The sequence below is a fragment of the Pongo pygmaeus genome, chromosome 3 (genome assembly GCF_028885625.2).
Source record: "Pongo pygmaeus isolate AG05252 chromosome 3, NHGRI_mPonPyg2-v2.0_pri, whole genome shotgun sequence".
NCBI classification, from domain to species: Eukaryota; Metazoa; Chordata; class Mammalia; order Primates; family Hominidae; genus Pongo; species Pongo pygmaeus.
The window spans coordinates 159,398,156-159,416,741 of NC_072376.2; the positions used below are offsets into that span (position 1 = coordinate 159,398,156).

General features: G+C 38.7%; 1 protein-coding gene across 20 annotated transcripts in view; it reads right to left on the reverse strand.

The window, feature by feature from the left end:
* Positions 1 to 16,773, reverse strand: part of SLC10A7 (solute carrier family 10 member 7) — a 268,404-nt gene extending 251,631 nt beyond the window's left edge. For 6 of the 20 annotated variants that reach the window (XM_063664165.1, XM_054486383.2, XM_054486381.2 and 3 more), the window contains exons 1-2: positions 16,110 to 16,459; positions 11,578 to 11,660 (exon numbers count right to left, since the gene is read on the reverse strand). In XM_063664165.1, coding sequence (XP_063520235.1) covers positions 11,578 to 11,660; positions 16,110 to 16,209 — 183 coding nt within the window. In that variant the 5' untranslated portion in view covers positions 16,210 to 16,459. Of the gene's footprint in view, positions 1 to 4,489; positions 4,627 to 8,375; positions 9,722 to 11,577; positions 11,661 to 16,109 lie in introns of those variants that run through there. The other 14 variants (XM_063664164.1, XM_063664162.1, XM_054486375.2 and 11 more) reach the window with 10 other exon arrangements.
* Between the last annotated feature and the right edge of the window lie 1,813 nt (positions 16,774 to 18,586).

Genomic DNA, 18,586 nt, shown 5'->3' on the forward strand with positions numbered 1-18,586 from the left:
GCTTCCAGTCAATGGTTAGGCTAATAATAGTTAAGTGTTTGGGGAGTCAAAAGTTATATGTGGATTTTCAACTGCATGGGGGTTGGCACCTCTAAGCCTCACAGTGTTCAAGGGTCAACTATATTTTTATTCATTTTTGTAAGAACATATTATCTAAACTTTATGCAATGGATTCAATGTTAGCTCTGAAATAGGAAAAAAATGTTTAAACTCATTTTGATTGAAGCATAAGAAAACCCATTTTATGGAATTTCCAACTCCGTTCCATTTAATATGGTCTTCTTTCCAGATCTGTTTTACCAAGAGCTACTAGAGTAGTCTATCCTATTATAAATTCCCAATCTCTGAGCCTTCCTTAGAGTCTACTATCATCATCACTAATACTGAGCATTTACCATTTGTAGTAGACACTATTCTAAACACTTTACGTACTATCTCACTTATTCCTCAAAAGTTATATTTAAGATAAGTGTTATTATTATTCCCATCTTACAGAAAACTGAAGTGAAGAAAGAAGATAAGTAACTTTCCCAAACTCACAAAGCCACCTATCTGGGGTAAAACTTTTATAGGTCAAAGACTTATCTAGGCCTCCCACTTCAGCCTCTCTGCCTTCTGTCTCCCCTACCCCTAATACTAGGACAGATCCTCTCAGGCATTTTCAATCTTTTTAGCTTTTTCATCCCTCTTCTTCCAGCCCCTTCCCCTCTATGTGCAAAAAAGCAGAATTCTCATAGCTTTAAAAAGACAGAAATTTTGTTTGAACTCAGGAGGCAGAGGTTGCAGTGAGCCAAGATCGTGCCACTGCACTCCAGCTGGGCAGCAGAGTGAGATGCCATCTCAAAAAAAAAAAAAATACTTGCCAACTATATATTGAATTCATATAACTTCTATGGGTAAAATCCTACAGGAAAGAATCTTTAAAAAGAAGTAAAAACATTATTCCTGCCTTCAAGCAGGCAGAAGAGTCAATGCACAAATGTCGATAACTAACAGCAAAATGAGTGAAATGAGTGGTGCTGCCTCCTCAAGATACAATCCCACTTTTCTCATTGTGACTCACTTTTGACCTTTAAAGAGTGCCTGCCTCCATGGCCCCACAGACCATTCTCTTTACTTCTCTGAAATGGGACTTCTGCCCCCTCTACTAGTAATAGTAACCTTAACGTAACCAGTAATCCCCAAATCACCAAATCTGGTATATTCTTCCTCATATTCATTCTGCTTACCTTCTTACTCCTCAGGCCACTCTAATATTTTCATGGTTACCGTTGTAGTTCATTAAAATTTGGCTTCTGTCTTTTAAACCAGTCACTCTGGTGTTGTTTGTTTGTTTGGGTTTTTTTTATTTTTGTTTTTGCTGGCTCTCCTGCCATCTTTTCAATCTTATTTTCAATCTGTAGGAATACTTTCAAGTTTATATTTTTTAGCCCTAACTACAGTTCCCAAATTTGTAGCTGCCTATGACTGCCACTCTAAACTAAGCATGTCTAATATTGCATTTATATATTTGTTTTCCAAATTTATTGAGGTATAATTGACAAGCAAATATTATAAAAATTTATGGCATACAACATGATGTTTTGACATATGTATGCACTGTGAAATTATTACCTCAATCAAACTAATTAACATATACATCTACTCTCTCGGCAATTTTCTAGTATATGTTATTAACTATAGTTACCATGCTGTACAACAGATCTTCAGAAAGAATTCATATGTTTTCTAAAAAATAAACTTCCCCTCTGAATTTACATATTTTTTTCAGTCAATGGGACCAGTTTTTCCCCTAATGATCCAGTTTGAAACTCTAAAGTTATATGTGACTCCACTTGCTCCTCAAAAATCAATCTGTGGCTGGGCGCAGTGGCTCACACCTTTAATCCCAGCACTTTGGGAGGCTGAGGTGGGCGGATCACGAGGTGAAGAAATTGAAACCATCCTGGCCAACATGGTGAAACCCTGTTTCTACTAAAAATACAAAAATTAGCCGGGCATGGTGGCGGGCACCTGTAATCCCAGCTACTCAGGAGGCTTAAGGCAGGAGAATCACTTGAACCCAGGAGGCAGAGGTTGCAGTGAGCCGAGATTACGCCACTGCACTCCAGCCTGGTGACAGAGTGAGACTCTGTCTCAAAAAATAAAAATAAAAATAAATCAATCTGTCACCATAACTAACTTTCCAGTTTCCTCCATGACTACTGCCACCATCATCCCTGTCCAGATGCTTCTCAGCCAATCTGGACACTTACAAAGGCCTATTCAATGTTCCCTCTATCTCACTCTGTCCCTTTACTATGCAAGGTAAGGAGCATGTGCTCAGAATATCTTTATTTCAACAACTTAGACATGATTATGCAACCCCTTCAAGTTAATATACTAAGTATGTACTTTCAAATTAGGGAGGGGAAGGGAAAAAACACTAAGCCAGGAAGAGCTTTCTCTAAGTGAATTACGGTAAGTGTATACTCCTTTAAGTTCAACATCTTGAAGTCAGAATTGTTTGTTTTATTTAGCATATTGAAAGTCCAAGCTGTCCAATTAATATTCCTTAGTAGCCACTTTTAAAGATGTTGTTATTCGCTTGTTTAGCATTTTTAACAGCTCTCTCTCCATCATCTATAGCTTCAAATGCAAACTCCTCAGCCCAGTAATTCAGGCCTTCTGCAAGCCAACCCTATGGAAATATTTTATCTTTGTATCTCATTAATGCCACATTTTTGAAATCTCTACGAGTACCCAACCTTTGCTGAACTGCTTATTCTTTAACTGATTACACCACTCATCTGAAAAATCACATGGTGCCCCATTTTGGTGATTACTAGGAGGCATATATATATATATGTCCTTTATAACCAACTAGGTTGGAAGTTCCCAGAAGACAACAAAAATGAGTAAATATCTTTGTATTCCTTGAGTGGCCTACACATGGCAGATATTCAGTAACTATTGGTTCTTGATATGCATAATACATTTTTGCTCTAAAATGATGTCATCATATTTATGTGGCATTTTACACTTTTTGGTGAAATTTTATGTTCATTCTCTCAAACTAAATTTGGCCAAAATGGCACTCTTGATTTCCACCATGCCTCCTAACCTAGTTTTCCCCTCTTAAGTAAATGATGTTACCAATTACCCAGTGGTTCATACCTAAAACCCAGAAGTCACCCTTGGTTCCTCTGTCCTCCTTTTACATCCTCCTCACCCATCACTGCTGAAAGCTCTACTGTAAAATCTATCTGGCACACATTCATTCCTCTCTATTGAACTGCTACCTCACCACTACTCTCTGAGTTGATTTCTCTCAGGCCCCTCTACTATCTCTTCTCCACATAGCTATCAGAAGAATCATTTGCAAACATAAATCAGACCACATCACTCCCTCATTCCAATCCCTCCAGTAGCTTCCTGTAGCACTCAGAATAAAATCCGAATGCTGTACCACGGCCTATAAGGCTCTACATACCTCATTCCTGCCTACTTTTCTACCACTAGGACATGGTATTTTTCCTCTACATCACCAGGTTCTGGCCTTTCTGGCTGCTTTACTGACTGGAAAACACAACAGGCTTGATCCTTCCCTAGAGCCTTTGTACATTCTCTTTCCTTTCCCTAGAACATTCTGCCCCCAGAACTCTGAAATCTAAATTAATCACCAGCCTGCCCACCCAACCACTTTCACATATCTCACTGTTTTGTTCTTTTTACATCATTTATCTCTATCTTGCTCATCTACTTACTTGTTTATTGATACCACACCCCCTGAGACTCCCCAACATGCAAAACTAACTGGCATTTCACTGTTGTTTCTCCAATATTTATAATAACTCCTGAAACAAAGCAGAAGCTAAATAAATAACTTGAATCAATGAATACGTAATTTCAATTGATATCCCCAACATCATTGGTAAGTAAGCAGTAAAAGTATGATTATCCTCCTTTTCTAGACAGGGAAATTGACATTAAAAACTATTTAAAAACTTTGCTCAAAGTCACATAGTATGTTAGGGATATGGTCAGAATTCAATCTTCAGGCTCTAAGTTCAACTATTATATCAAACATAAGACAATGAAAAGGTAACGTTTGTCCCACATATATGTATGTTTCATTCCTTAAACATTTCTAAAACACACATTATACTCAGCTATTATCTAATTAATTGACATCCAATTGACTTGCATACAGATCTTACATCTGCTAGTCCTTCTCATTTTTCTTCCAAGACCACTCTTTAAAATTCTCAGAAAAGTGCTCGTCATAAAACCTCAGGATGAAGCATGAGGGTGTATCTTAAGATTCTGTTAATTATTTGATGAACCTCCTTGATGAAATACTATTGTTTTAAAGGAAAACAAAGATGTGTTTTTACTTCCTTTTAAGATAGTACACATAAGCCCTTTTGTATATAGTTGCCATAGAAACAATAATGTCTCTAGAGATGCCCCATTAAAAGTGGACCCACTTTTAAAGATTTAAACATACCCTTTTAAAAGCCATTCGTTGATGGGTGTGATTGATAAAAGCTGAAGAAAAAGCCACATTGCTGCTGGGAAGAATGCAAGAGTAAAGATCTGAATAAAAAGATGCAGTTTTAGATGCACCAAAGCACTGGTCAGCTCCTGGAAAAATTAAGGAAACAAAATAAACAAAGGTAAGAAAACTATTCCTGAAAGGAGATCCCTACTAAAATAACATCACATGAGTTAGTTTTTAATTTTGAGTTTTTTCATAGCTAAAATTTTTATCTATAAGTATATGCATATGAGACAGAATGCAAGAGAAAAAAGTTACTCATGAAGGCTATAAAGTATTTTTGTTTAAAATATCTTAAAATTTTTTTTTTTTTTGAGATGGAGTTTTTGCTCGTCACCCAGGCTGGAGTGTAGTGGCACGATCTTGGCTCACTGCAACCTCTGCCCCCCAGGTTCAAGGGATTCTCCTGCCTCAGCCTCCTGAGTAGTCTGGACTACAGGTGCCTGCCGCCACCATGCCCTCTTAATTTTTGTATTTTAGTAGGACGGGGTTTCACCATGTTGGGCAGAATGGTCTCGACCTCCTGACCTCGTGATCTGCCCTCCTCGGCTTCCCAAAGTGCTGGAATTACAGGCATGAGCCACCATGCCTGGCCTAAAATTTTTTAAATGTTCTTATTCTAATTTCTTTACAATACACAATAAGCCCTAACAAATCAGATGTGTAAAATTCTGGACCAGGACTAAGCTAACTATACTTTATACTAGTATAGATTTGGGGATTGTTGAACAACGTACATGTATGTTTACCTACATAAAATAATAAATCTTTTCAAAAAAACCTTAATAAGACCTATCACATTTCAACCAAATACAGTAATTAACCTCTATTCATTGCACCAAGGCTGTAAGTCCTCAATTTGGCAAGATGTTACTGAATCTACAAATTAATACTTTAAAAAACATTTCCCTCAATGATAGTCTCTAATTCCAAATGGCATTTCCTTCCACAGTCTATTCACTAGATTCTTTGTTAATACTAACAGAATACCAGCTTTGTGCCATAATCTGAGCTTGTCACTTTACATGCTATCTCACTTAATCCTCACAAGAATCTCATTAAGTAAATACTATTATCCCTGTTTTACCGATGAAGAAATTGAAGTTGAGAGCTACTATATGGTGAAGATCAGAACTAAATTTTCTGGCATGCTAGCAAACCCATGCCTGCTTCTCCCACTGCTGCCCCAAGAGGGGAAAAAAATGCACATTAAACATAAGAAACCAGGCAGACGTTATGAGTTTGACAACTAAAAAAAGGATAATTAGTTAACCTCTAGGATTCAAATATATATAAACTAACAAATACTTGCATTTGAGTTTATATTGTGTTGAAATAAAAACAAAACAGGAAACTAAAATAAAAGAAAATTGGAAAGTGCTAGAAAAACTACTGTCCTTTAAAACAAGCAAGTGATCATTAAAGCATATTCAACTATGCCAGAGAGTCACTGGTTGTAAGTATAGAACTGCAATGGCCCCTTTGTTCAGGTAAGATGTTCAAGAGATCCTCAGCCTCAGAGACATTAGCCAAAGTTTATCAGTTTAATCAACAGTATGTTAATGCAGACTCATTTGCTCATCACCACATTCTGAGATTAGTCTCATCACTTCCCACTGTCTATCTCCCTGTGTGGAGATACACACAGCAGTTCCTTCCTGTTAGGTAACAAGACATCCCTAAATGACATCTAAAGAATTTCTAGCAATCTGAGTATAATTTAGGACCACTAGAAAACACTCAGCCTACCAGAAGTCATATTAGGTCCTGGGATCAGACCTAAGAGAAAGCAAGCCATCCTTACAGTGAATCAGAATTCTTAGAGCTCTACTCCAGAGAAAACTTGAGCACCAGCAGTTCCAGAGAATTCTCAACAGCCTTGAAGCCAAATCTCATTTAAATATACTCAGAGGCATTTGATAAACACTAAACAAATATTAGTATTTTTATTTTTTAAAATACCGTAATGAAATGATTAGCCAGAATACACTAAGGCATTTGCATATACTTTTCTTTTTTGAGATGCAGTTTCACTCTTGTCATCCACGCTGGAGTGCAATGGTGCGATCTCGGCTCCCTGCAACCACTGCCTCCTGAGTTCAAGCGATTCTCCTGCCTCCACCTCCCAAGTAGCTGGGATTACAGGCGCCCACCACTACACCCAGCTAATTTTTGTATTTTGAGTAGAGATGGGGTTTTGCCATGTTGGCCAGGCTTGTCTGGAACTCCTGACCTCAGGTGATCCACCCGCCTCGGCCTCCCCAAGTGCTGGGATTACAGGCATGAGCCACCATGCCCGGACTGCATATACTTCTGATAGGAATAAAAAATGGCATAACTTTTCTGAAAATTAATTTGGTAATATATATCAAGGACTATATAATTCATATTCTTGTACCCCAGAATTTTATGACTAGGAATTTATCCTAAAGATATAAAAACGTGATTGTAAACATTAATACACAAAATTGATCATCACAGTGTTATCTATTCGAGCAAAATCTGGAAACAAATGTCCAAAAATAGGAGAATCATTTAAAAAGTTAAAATCTAATTGGAGTGTTATGAGCTATTAAATACCTTGTTGATGAGAATGCAGGTGTACAGAATCTCTCCCCTACTTTATCAATAGGTGTATAAATTGGCATAACCTATAGAGAGCAACCTAGCAACTCATTCCTTCATTTAAGTAATACTTACTGAGCACCTGGCACCATTCTAGGTACTTGGAATATCTGTTACAACTTAAACTACATATATCATTTGACCTAGCAATTCCACTTCCAGGAATTTATCCTTCACATATGTTTCCAAATATAAGAAATAATATATTTTTATCCTTTGCAACATGTTTGTAATAGCAAAACCTTGTAAACTAACTAAATGTTCATCAATATAGGACAACAAAAATACATCACGACACATCCATACAACAGAATACTATTTGGTGTACAAAAAAAAATGGGCTTATTTATGTGTTGAGATGAAACAATGTACAAGACATGTTTTTTAAGTAAAATAAGTTAAGGCGCCAAACAGTATGAAATACAATCTGTAGGGGAGTAGAATATGCATGTGTATGTTTCACATGGAATTATCTCTGGAGAGGTACACAGAAATTGTTAATATTGTTTGTCTCCAGAGAAGAAAACTGGATAGTTGGTGGAAGAGTGAAAAAAAAAGACTTATACATATCTTTATACCTTTTAATTCTGAACTATGTGAATAAATCATATGTTCATAAAAGTAACGTATACTTTTTATATACTATATAAAGAAAATATAAATAATATTAAATTATACAATGTTACATGAAAAGAATAAGATTACATGTGTGTATGTGCAAAGGTCCACAATATGTGTATAAACATACTACATTCACATCCAATTTTATTTGTAAAATATTATGCATATAAAACATATTTTTTAAAAAGGACTAAAAAATGGATGTTAATAGTTAATAGTAGTCATTTTTAATCTTTCTAATCTTTCTATAATAAGTAAATACCACTTTTATTACAACAGAAACAAGTTATAAAAACTAAAATGTGCTTAGAAAATACTGCTGACCTAATAAATGACACTTAGAAATTGCCATTGCATCAGAATGATGGTACAGTAAAGAACCCAGCAAAACAAGTCACAACAACCAACCATGTTGGCTCATAAGGGGCCTCTTAACAATAGGGAAGTGCTTCTAAGAAAGAGCTTCAAGACTTTCACAAAATCCCAGAATCATATATTTTCCATATCTTCTGCATACAACCATAAAGATAAAACAAGGTGATAAAACAAGTTAATAAAAGAAAATAACAAGCAAGTAAACCCTGTAAATTCCAAAATAGTTATTATTCCATACATACCCATGTAGAATTTTGAGCCACATAGTCAAATAAATGCCATCATGAATAATCAAAAAGTTGGCTCTGCATCATAGTTTGTTTATTCATATGTAATAAGGTCAAAATCCATTAAAATAAACTTAAGAAGACACTCCACATCATGTACTGATTATATCAGAGTCTCATTGACAGCATCAAGCATTGCTTAAAACCAGGGCTCTAACTGGGACATAGAAATATTTTCATTAGACACTGATTTCTCTTGTAACCCTTTATCTGACCATCTCATTCATTTGCCGAGAGTCAGGCTCATAGCTCTGGGCTTGAAACAAACAGCATGAGTCTAAAGTTTAGAGTTTGCTATATTTGCTTTTCTGCTAATAGGATAAAAAATAATAATTTTTACAGAAAAATAAAGAAAAACCTGCATCTTCTGCCCTACTCAGGACCTTTTCTCAGCCCCTGAGTCTCCTGCTCACCTTTGTTTCTATCCCCAGCACCGTGCCTTGTGGCCATAAGTACTTAATTGATATTTGTTGAAACGAATTCACCCTGCCACAGTCGGCTAAGTGACAAATCCTCTGAAACTACAGGTTTGAAGTGAACTAAATATGAATTTTAAATGTGACCATATTTCACTTCAATACAACAAAATTTCAAAAAACTAGAAATTAATAGTCATAAAACTGAAGACTCAGCATTGCATTAGCACAGTGTCCTTTATAATTTTAACAAATTACTAAAACAAATTTTAGAATACATGTCATTAAATCAATGTATGAGTCATATAAGAAATGTTCAATATAAATCAAACTTGAATGGGACCAACACAAATGCTTCCAAATAAACTCAAGTCAATAATAATTCACTGTCTCCTGTGTGCAAAAATGAACTATTTTAGGACCTAATAAGATATATAAATTGTAATCCCCACTGAAATGAATTTAGGATTACTAACTAGTAAACAAATATGACTGCTACCTCCTAAGTTACAAGTTACCCATGAAATTAGCAGGGTTTAGAAGTGGTTTAATATTACACAATGATACAATCTAGGACATCTTAAGTTAAATGGCTTTTGAAAATGACTTAATGTTGTATTCGTTTGAAAAGGGCTTTTGATGGAAGAAATGGCTTTGATTGCTGCTTAGATACCATGATAAAGCACAAGATCACGGCATTTCATTAGATCCAAATTAGGTGGATGACTGAAGGTTTCTCAGGTGCTTACAAAAGAAGTCAGTCCTTAGAGAAATGCTGACAGCTGTGGCATTCTTCCTTCTTCAACTCCTGCATCTCACAAAGTTGGCTGCTTCACAGAATCGCATTAAGTAAGAAGCTAAGGAGTGAGAGAAATCAAGTCGCTTTCTGGATTTCCCATGGTACGAGTAATAGCTGTAGCCATTAAGCAGCCACCAGGGGACATAGAGCAACGTCCCAAGTAAAGGACTTGGGTTAGAAAGCTGCTCCATAAAGAGCATTAGCCAAGGTCAGCAGGAAGACCTCCAAACAAGATCAGTCCAACATTATGGTAGTAGCAAATATCTTTCTGTATCACTGTGCCCCACATTTGAGAACAAATATTAGAACTCATATGTTGACAGAAAAAAAGCCTGTGCCCTGTAAGTAGTAATTATGGTCCTCTCATATCAATATTGTATACCAAAATTGGAATTTGACATACTTGGAAATCTCATCCCATGTCAGTTATTTTCAGAAAAGTAGGTAATCACAGAAAATATTTACAATTCTTGAGACACAATTTATCAGCTATAGACACTACACAATGATCCCATGTATATCAAAAAATACCCCAATGAGGCCGAGTGTGGTGGCTCATGCCTGTAATCCCAACACTTTGGGAGGCTGAAGTGGGTGAATCATTTGAGGTCAGGAGTTCAAGACCAGCCTGGCCAATGTAGTGAAACCCCACCTCTATTAAAAATACAGAAATTAGCCGGGCGTGGTGGTGGGTGCCTGTACTCCCAGCTATTCGGGAGGCTGAGGCAGGAGAATCACTTGAACCCGGGAGGCGGAGGTTGCAGTGAGCCGTGATCACACTACTGCCCTCCAGCCTGGGCGACAGAGTGAGATTCTGTCTCAAATAAAAAAAAAAAATAAAAATAAAAAAAAAAAAACAATGAAAAGATTTATACCAACTGATGGCTACAGAATACATAAATTTAGTAAAGTCATATTTTTTCCATGTTGCTACTAGGATGATCTAAGAAGGAGATAACTAAATTTAGTCTCCATTCCAATCACACTTAAAATAAATAAAGGTAAGACATGATGCTGGACTAGAATTTTAATTTTTAAAGCCATTTCCAAAAACAAAATACCTTCTTATAGTGAGATATTCCCATCTATATAAGAACAGGATGTTAGAATGATAGTTTTATGTAATTTCTTCAAGAGCAAATGGGTATTTTCTCCTCTTTTTTTTTCTTCCATTGTAAGTTAAAAGAGAATCATAAATTCTACTCATTCCTCTATCCCACGTAAATGTAAAAATGTCTGGATTTCTTTACTTCCAAGAGAATCTCATGTTCGGTGAAACCTGAATCAGTAAATCAGTAAATAACACTACATATATACGGGTGTGGGGTGTGTGTGTGTGTGTGTGTGTGTGTGTGTGTATACACACACACACATTTGACACATACATATACGTGTCAAATGAAAAACATCAATATTTCTCTTAAAACATCTATTAATATTTAATAGATATGCTAAGGAACAATAAGCTTTTCTAAACAAAAATTAGTTAAAAGTTATGACAAATTAAGCATTATTTGGACAGCATGAGTCCTGGGAACCAAAGATGATCCACAAAAGTTATGAAAACCAAACTGAACATCAACAGCTCAAATGTGCCCAGGCATAGCAGGCACCACTGTAGTTACCACCATAAGTTGAGGAAGAACTAAAGTAGATGCTTCAGTTCAGCTGTCATATTAAAAACATACTCATTATAACCACATCCTCAGGGCCCATGCTGCTCAACTGTACAGCTTTTATAATACACGTATGTAGGAATGAAACACAAGTCCTTTGCCGACCAAGTTATCTTCTGCTATAGTGAATCCTTCAGATTATAGCTATAAACAGCTTTACCAAAGGACTCTGAAATTTAAGGTAAGTAGAAATTAAATTTTTCTCCCTGCTTTTCATGTGTCCCATAGATGACAGTACCTCTGTTTTCAATGATAGTCCACTGTTAAAGAATATTGTTGCAACAGCAATGTAGGATACAGTTATTTCTGGCTTCAGTGGTCCTAAAAAGAGAAAAAAGAGTTATTGTTGGAAAAGAATTTTAGTAGATAACTTGGCACAAAAGAAGAATCTATTTGTTCCCGCCTGTAATCCCAGCACTTTGGGAGGCCGAGGCGAGTAGAGCACTTGAGGCCAGGAGTTCAAGACCAGCCTGACCAACATGGCAAAACCCAGTCTTTACTAAAAATACAAAAATTAGCCAGGCATGGTGGTGCACGCCTGTAGTCCCAGCTCCTTGGGAGGCTGAGTGGGAGGATTACCTGAGCCCAGGAGGCAGAGGTTGCAGTGAGCTGAGATCATGCCATTGTACTCCAGCCTGGGCAACAAAGCAAGACTCTGTCTTAAAATAATAATAATAATAATAATAATAATCTACTGCAGGACAACAAATGGTACTTTAGATATCAGTGTCACCCCTAGTGTCTTACTGTCCCAACAGAGGTAAGCATTTGTGTGATGCAGCCTAACTCCAGAGAGCATTTTCCAGAGGGCAAGGACCATGGCTGCCTTGCTCAGCACGGTATCTTCAGACCAGAAGAATAAAGAAGCACACAGGAGAGCATGTAACAACATCCTTCAATAGAGGTCCTAATTATATCTATCATGGTATCAGCACTTATATAATAATCAAAATACCCCCGAGCCCAAAGAAGAGAATCAGTGGAAGAAGTTCCCTTCTCTTTAGCAAATATTATTTCATTTCTTCCAGGATATCAGAAACAAAAGCTTGTAATCACACATGCATTCAGTTCTGCCCAAGAGTATTCATTCTACAAATACTTACTGAGCACTTGCTATGTGAATGAGATAATGCATATAAAGTACTTAATAATAAATTGCTATGACCTTAATTATTATTAAATTGTGCTAGGCCCTAGAGATATGTGGTGACCCAGCCAGGCCTGGTCCCTGCCTTCCAGGAAATCCTCTCTGGAGTTAGGAAGGCAGCATTCAAATGTGTTAACACTGCGAGAACAATACTTAAAAGTATCATTTGTGAGTGGATATAAGTATCATTTGTGATATGTACACAATTGGCTTGAAGACCTAATGTGCTAACAAAAAACAACATTCTTTCAAAAAACGCAGTCTTGACAAAATGACATTTTACACCTATATAGCAGCGGTTCTCCAGCAGTAGAAATCTTGCCCTCCATGGACATTTGAAAATGTTTAGAAATGTTTTTTGGTTGTCATAACTTGGGGGATAGGATGTGCTACTAACATCTAGTGGGCAGAGATCAGGAATTCTATTAAACATCTTGGAAGGCATAGAACAGCCCCTCCAACAACAAAAATTATCATGTTCAAAATGTCAATGTGCCAAGGCTGAGAAATCTTGCTACATGGCAACATTTAAAAACCTAAGACCATCTCGTATTTGGCATCCTATTCAGTCTTCTTGTACTAGATTAAATAGTGTCCCCGGAATCCCAAAATTCATGCCCACCCAGAACCTGTGAATGTCACATTTTTGGAAATAGGGTCTTTGCAGATGTAATCTAGTTAAGATGAGGTCTTATTGGATTAGGAGGGACATTAATCCAATAACTGGTATTCTTAAAAGATGGAAATTTGGACACAGACACATGCACAAGGAAGATAGCCATGTGATGACAGAGGTGCAGACTGGAGTTATATTGCCACAAGCCAAGGAATGGCTGGCAACCACCACAAGCTAGAAGACTCAAAGGATTCTTTCCCAGATGTCCTTTGGAGGACATCTTGACCTCAGACTTCTGGCCTCTAGAACTGTGAGATAATAAATTTCTGTTGTATTGAGCCACCTGGTTCATGGTAATTTGTTGTGGCAGCCCTAAGAAACTAATACACTCACTTAAGCAAAACAACAGGACAACAATCATGGCTCCTCCATAGCCTGAAACCCTCCACTTGTTCGATATATGGACAGAAGACCAAGCTCAGGAAAAATCACCATATATATATAATATAATATATAATTAATATATATTATGTATATAACATAATATATAATATATGATACAATAATGTATATAATATATAATATACATAATATCTCAAGGCCACTCTGAGAGAGAATATATATTATATATAATAATATATTTTATATAATATATAACATTATGTACAATATATAACATAATATATATGATAATATATAATATATTATTTAACATAATCTATAATATTATATATATATAGAGAGAGAGAGGACCTACTATGTCTTAGGCATTTGTAGCACAACAATGAATAAAAGAAACAAAGATTTCCTCAAATGCTGTAATAAATTATTTAATATGCCTGGCATTTACACAAATCATTTTGCTGAGATCTAAGAAAAGGGAAGGAAAGGGAGAAGGCAAGTGCAAAAGGCATTACATTTGGGGGCAGTGAAGGCTGTTCAAAAACTTTTATAAGAAGTACATTATCTTTATATTTGTGAGTGAATCTGTCTCAGCAGCTCACACAAGTAATATTTCTTCAGCAGCTAAGCAGGGTGATTCAGGAACAGATTTTAAAGTACAGGAATCTGGCTTGCTTGGGAAGTAGAAGTTTCCCAGGAATTTTAAATACCCCGGTCTCCAATAGTTCCTCTTCCCTAAGCTACCTACCTTAACCTAGAGAGAGTCACCTGGTATCTTCAACTGTAAAAGAAGCATGTTGGCTTAAAACACTTTAAAAGTTCCCCTCCCACTGTTAACATTCTACTATAATTAAACAAAGGAATGAATTATCCTACATTAAAGACAAAAGGACTAGTGAAAATGGGAAATGGCATTTCTATGATACAATAATGTACCAAAATATTAACAAGCAGAGTCTATGGAACACACAAGTTTGCAGAATCTATCTCATACACGCCACTGCACAAAAGCCCCACGGAAATTGTTCAGCATTCAACACCTTTCTTCCCACAGAATATTTGGGAATGCAAGGTAAAAGATATTTTGCCAAACTTAGCCCCTGCAGATTTAAAGTTAAAGATCATACATCCTCTGTAATTTCATCTCAAAACTGAGCAAATAAGAGATCTAACACGAGAAGCGATAGCTAGTGAAGTGTGCATTGCAGATCATGCAAAGGTACTCTAAGTCTTACTATTCATTTAGCTCCGGGGATGGGGGGGGTCTTCATTTGACAGACCTGATCTTCACAAGAGTTTCCCAAAAGTTCACAGAGCAGCCGTGTTAAAGAAGAAACTATTATCATCAATCAGAGGGAGAAACCACCAGGAATAACTGCTTTATTCTCATAGTTACATATTCTACACATTTTGTTCTAAGTTGAATACAGAAGAACAAAATTTTAAAACAAACAAGCCTTCATCTCCACAATTTTGGTTTAAATAATTCCTTTTAAAATGTTCCCGGAAGCTACTTCTAAACAGAGTAATGGGGTGGAGGTTAAGGGGAGAAGGGACCACTACTGTTCTCCTAAGAGATCATTTCATTCACTTCCATCATGTTTTAACAAAAAGATAAAAATAACTTCAAATATCCTCCTGAGCGCTTCCTACTATGAAAGATTGTGCCTGTTCACCTCTGTCCTTATTTTCTCCGGTTGCATGTGTTAGGTATTAAGCCTGTCAATAAGCTTGGAAACTGACAAACAAGGTCAAAAAGACAAGCGAATTGAATAAATTCAATTAATGTTTATGAAAAGTAGTACAAGATTGTCTAAAGGTGTTGGGGGGGCATAAAAAACTAATATTTCTAATGTTCCCACCAGCGCCCATCATCTCCAGTACAAAGCTCCCACTATTCAGAGATCTAAGTGTGCTTTCAGTCCATCTACATTTCCTTGCCAAAACACGCACTACACTACACTACACATAGTTTAACAGTCTGTATCTGTTAGACTGCTAGTATAGCAACTGAATCCCGGCAGCACACGGAAGTATGCTGTAATGAAGTGCCCTGTAATGAAACAGTGCAACGTGTCAGTCGGCTTGGGAGTTTCTGGAGCGCCAGCAACTACAGCAAATCATCACTCTCCAACATGTGGGCCATAAAATCTGAGTTGGGGGCGGAGGTGTCCCTTTTCTTGTTTTTCCTCCACTTTTTTTTTTTAATGTGGGGGCGGGGAGGACTCGAAAGTAGACTCGATAATGAGGTCCACTCCAAGATAGATACCGAACTCTTGGCAACCTAGATTCCCTTGGGATAGGATGCTACTTTGAAGGCAAGAGGAGTAAGTTTCATTCTCTGTAACCTCACTTCTTGACACTCAGGATAGTCATTGTTTGTCTACGGAAAAGGCAACCTGCGCTCAAATTCCTTTGCCCCGTTCCTAATTACAAGTTCCCTCTGGGGTTGGTAAATTAGAAAACCAGCAAAAGGGCCAAAGGCTGGTCAGTGCCCCCTGAAATTGGCAAGCGCTTGCAATGAGGGTTGCCCCACCTTTCCAAGACTCACAAATTAGTTCTGAAGTGGGAGCCGCGGTGGAGCCGGCAGAGGTGCAGCACTTACCCCCATTCACCCCTATGGACGGCTCCAGTTTAGCTCCAGCGATCGCCAGCACTATTCCGACCATGAACCAGTCTTTCCTCATTCTCTCCAGCAGCCTCATATTTGTTAGGGTGGGTGGGTTTTGTTTATTTGTTTGGCTTTTTTTCTTTTCAAGCTCCGATCACCTAATCCTTGGAGCGTCTCCACACTTTCCTTGGTCCCTCCAGACATGCAGCAGAGCAAGTCAAATTGCCGATTGTAAAGTAAAGACCTGGGGGTTGCTCCGGCGGCTTTGAGGACGGTTGGGAGTAGTAGTATCCAGTGACAGGAAAGTCTCACTGAGCGCCGCCATCACTACCACGCGCCTCAGAATACACGCGCACAAACGCCCCCAGCGCCTCCGCCCGCGGGCTCGCAGGTGCAGATGCTTTGAAACGAAGAACTTGGACCAGGCCGACAAACGTGGGCGATCCGGCAAGGAAGGCTGGCCGCCGGATGGGGCTGACAAGCCCACCGCTGCCGAGACCTGCAGAACCTTCTGAATGACGAGGGGTCGGAGAGAGCGTCGTAAGGCGCCACAGCCAGCAAGCCTCACTGACTGTCCTTCTCTAACAAACCTTTAGGCACAGCCACCCACGCTTTTGGAGTATATCTCCATGGAGAGCCTCTCTTTTGCTGTGCCATGACTCCGCGGGCAGGGCTGACGTGTGCTTGGGGCAAGGGATTTCTCCGTTGAAGCTGCGGCAGCGGGGTGCAAGTTTGGAGACGCGCTTCTTCGGGACATTACGGCGCTTCCACGACGCCAGCGCTGACGTGTGCGCGGAGGGGAGGGGAGGTCACTCTGGATCTCCGAGTTCCCAGCCTGGGCTGCCGGAGTTAGAGGTGTCCGCGCGGGAAAGTGGCTCGCTGGTGGGCGGGGAGCCTTAGCCCTGGCGGTGGGTTGAAAATCCGTCACCGGGCAGATGCCCACGTTCACTGGACCTGGGCTTGCCGGCGTCCGCTACAACCCAAGGAAGGTGGGCCGGACCTCGCGAGGTCGCTCGCCTGCGGGTGGGCTTTTGGCCCGGATCCAGTTCCCTCCGCGGCCCACACCTGTCTCCGGGACTAGGGAGGGCTGCGGGGATCGGGGCAGATCTGCCTTTGCGGGCCGAAAGTGAGAGCTCAAGTCTCCCCACCAACTAAGCTACTCGCGGGCGGAGTGGGGTCTGCGCTGGCAAGCCCCTGGGCGCGCGGGTGCCCGCTCTGGCTCGCCCCCAGGGCTGACCTACCTAAGCCACAGGAAAACTCTGGGAAGAGGGTCGCGGATTCCAACGCGGAAGTAATGGGGGATCGAGTCTGAGAGGTTGGGGAGTCCTACCTTCCGTTGCCACGAGTGCTAGTTCTATCTGCCAGTTTCTTCCTTCAAATGTTTTGTGGCAACCAGTGACATTGATGGTTTCATGAATGGACTTCCTACCGGTGGACCCTGCAAGAGCATGAACTCCACTGTATCATTCATCCAAATGAAGAAAGAAAACAGTATGTGACATTTTGAAATAACCTGGCATCTGCCACTTAAATGGTTAAAAATAGAACTTAAGGTTTGGAAGAGATTGTTTCGTGATGCCAGACTTCAATTCTGAATTTATTCAAAGCTGGAAAGACACTCGTTGTGTCATTTCCTGTATTTAATTTAGCTTTATCTTGATGGCAAGACTTCCAGAAACTAAGCCACTTTAAGAGTTGTGCTCCCAGTTGTAGGTTACACAGTACCAAGTGTCATCTAATTATACATCAGGCAACATGAAAACAAATTAATTTCAAGATAAAAAGGACTTAACAGGGAGACATAGATGACATTAAGCAGTTTACTCTGAAAGGAGACAGGTACATGAAATATGATAAAATTTGATGTTAGTTGTCAGGCAGTCAGAAGATACGTGAAGATAAATGAAAGATAGTTTACAACATAATTATTTTCTTATAGTAATTTCTTAGTAGGTTAAAGAGTCATACGTCTCAGTCATTGAAGGGATAGTTTTGTATTAAAACATCATTAAACATTAAGTTTACAGAAATTGAGCTATTTTAACTTTACAGCTGTTCACAAATTATTTACTAGTACCTCTTTGATCTGTGTAGAGCAGAATCTAACTCAGATATTTTTGTTTTGTTTTTAATGGTACTTAAAGGAAAAGAATATAATGTACCGTGAATTATATTCTCGCCTGTATTTGTTTGCTGTGGATGCTGAAACAAATACTCGAACTTGGATGCCTTCAAACAACAGAAATTTATTATCTCACAGTTCTGGAGGAGAGAAGTCCAAAATCAAGATTTTGGCAGAGCCATACTCCCTCTGAAGGCTCTAGGGGAGAGTCCTTCCTTGCCTTTTCTAGTTTCTGGTGGTGCCTTCCTTGGCTTGTAGCTAGAGTGTTCCAATCTCTGCCACTGTTTTCACATCACATTCTCCTCTGTATTTTTTTCTAGTGGCCACGTTATTCTAGTCTCTGCATCCA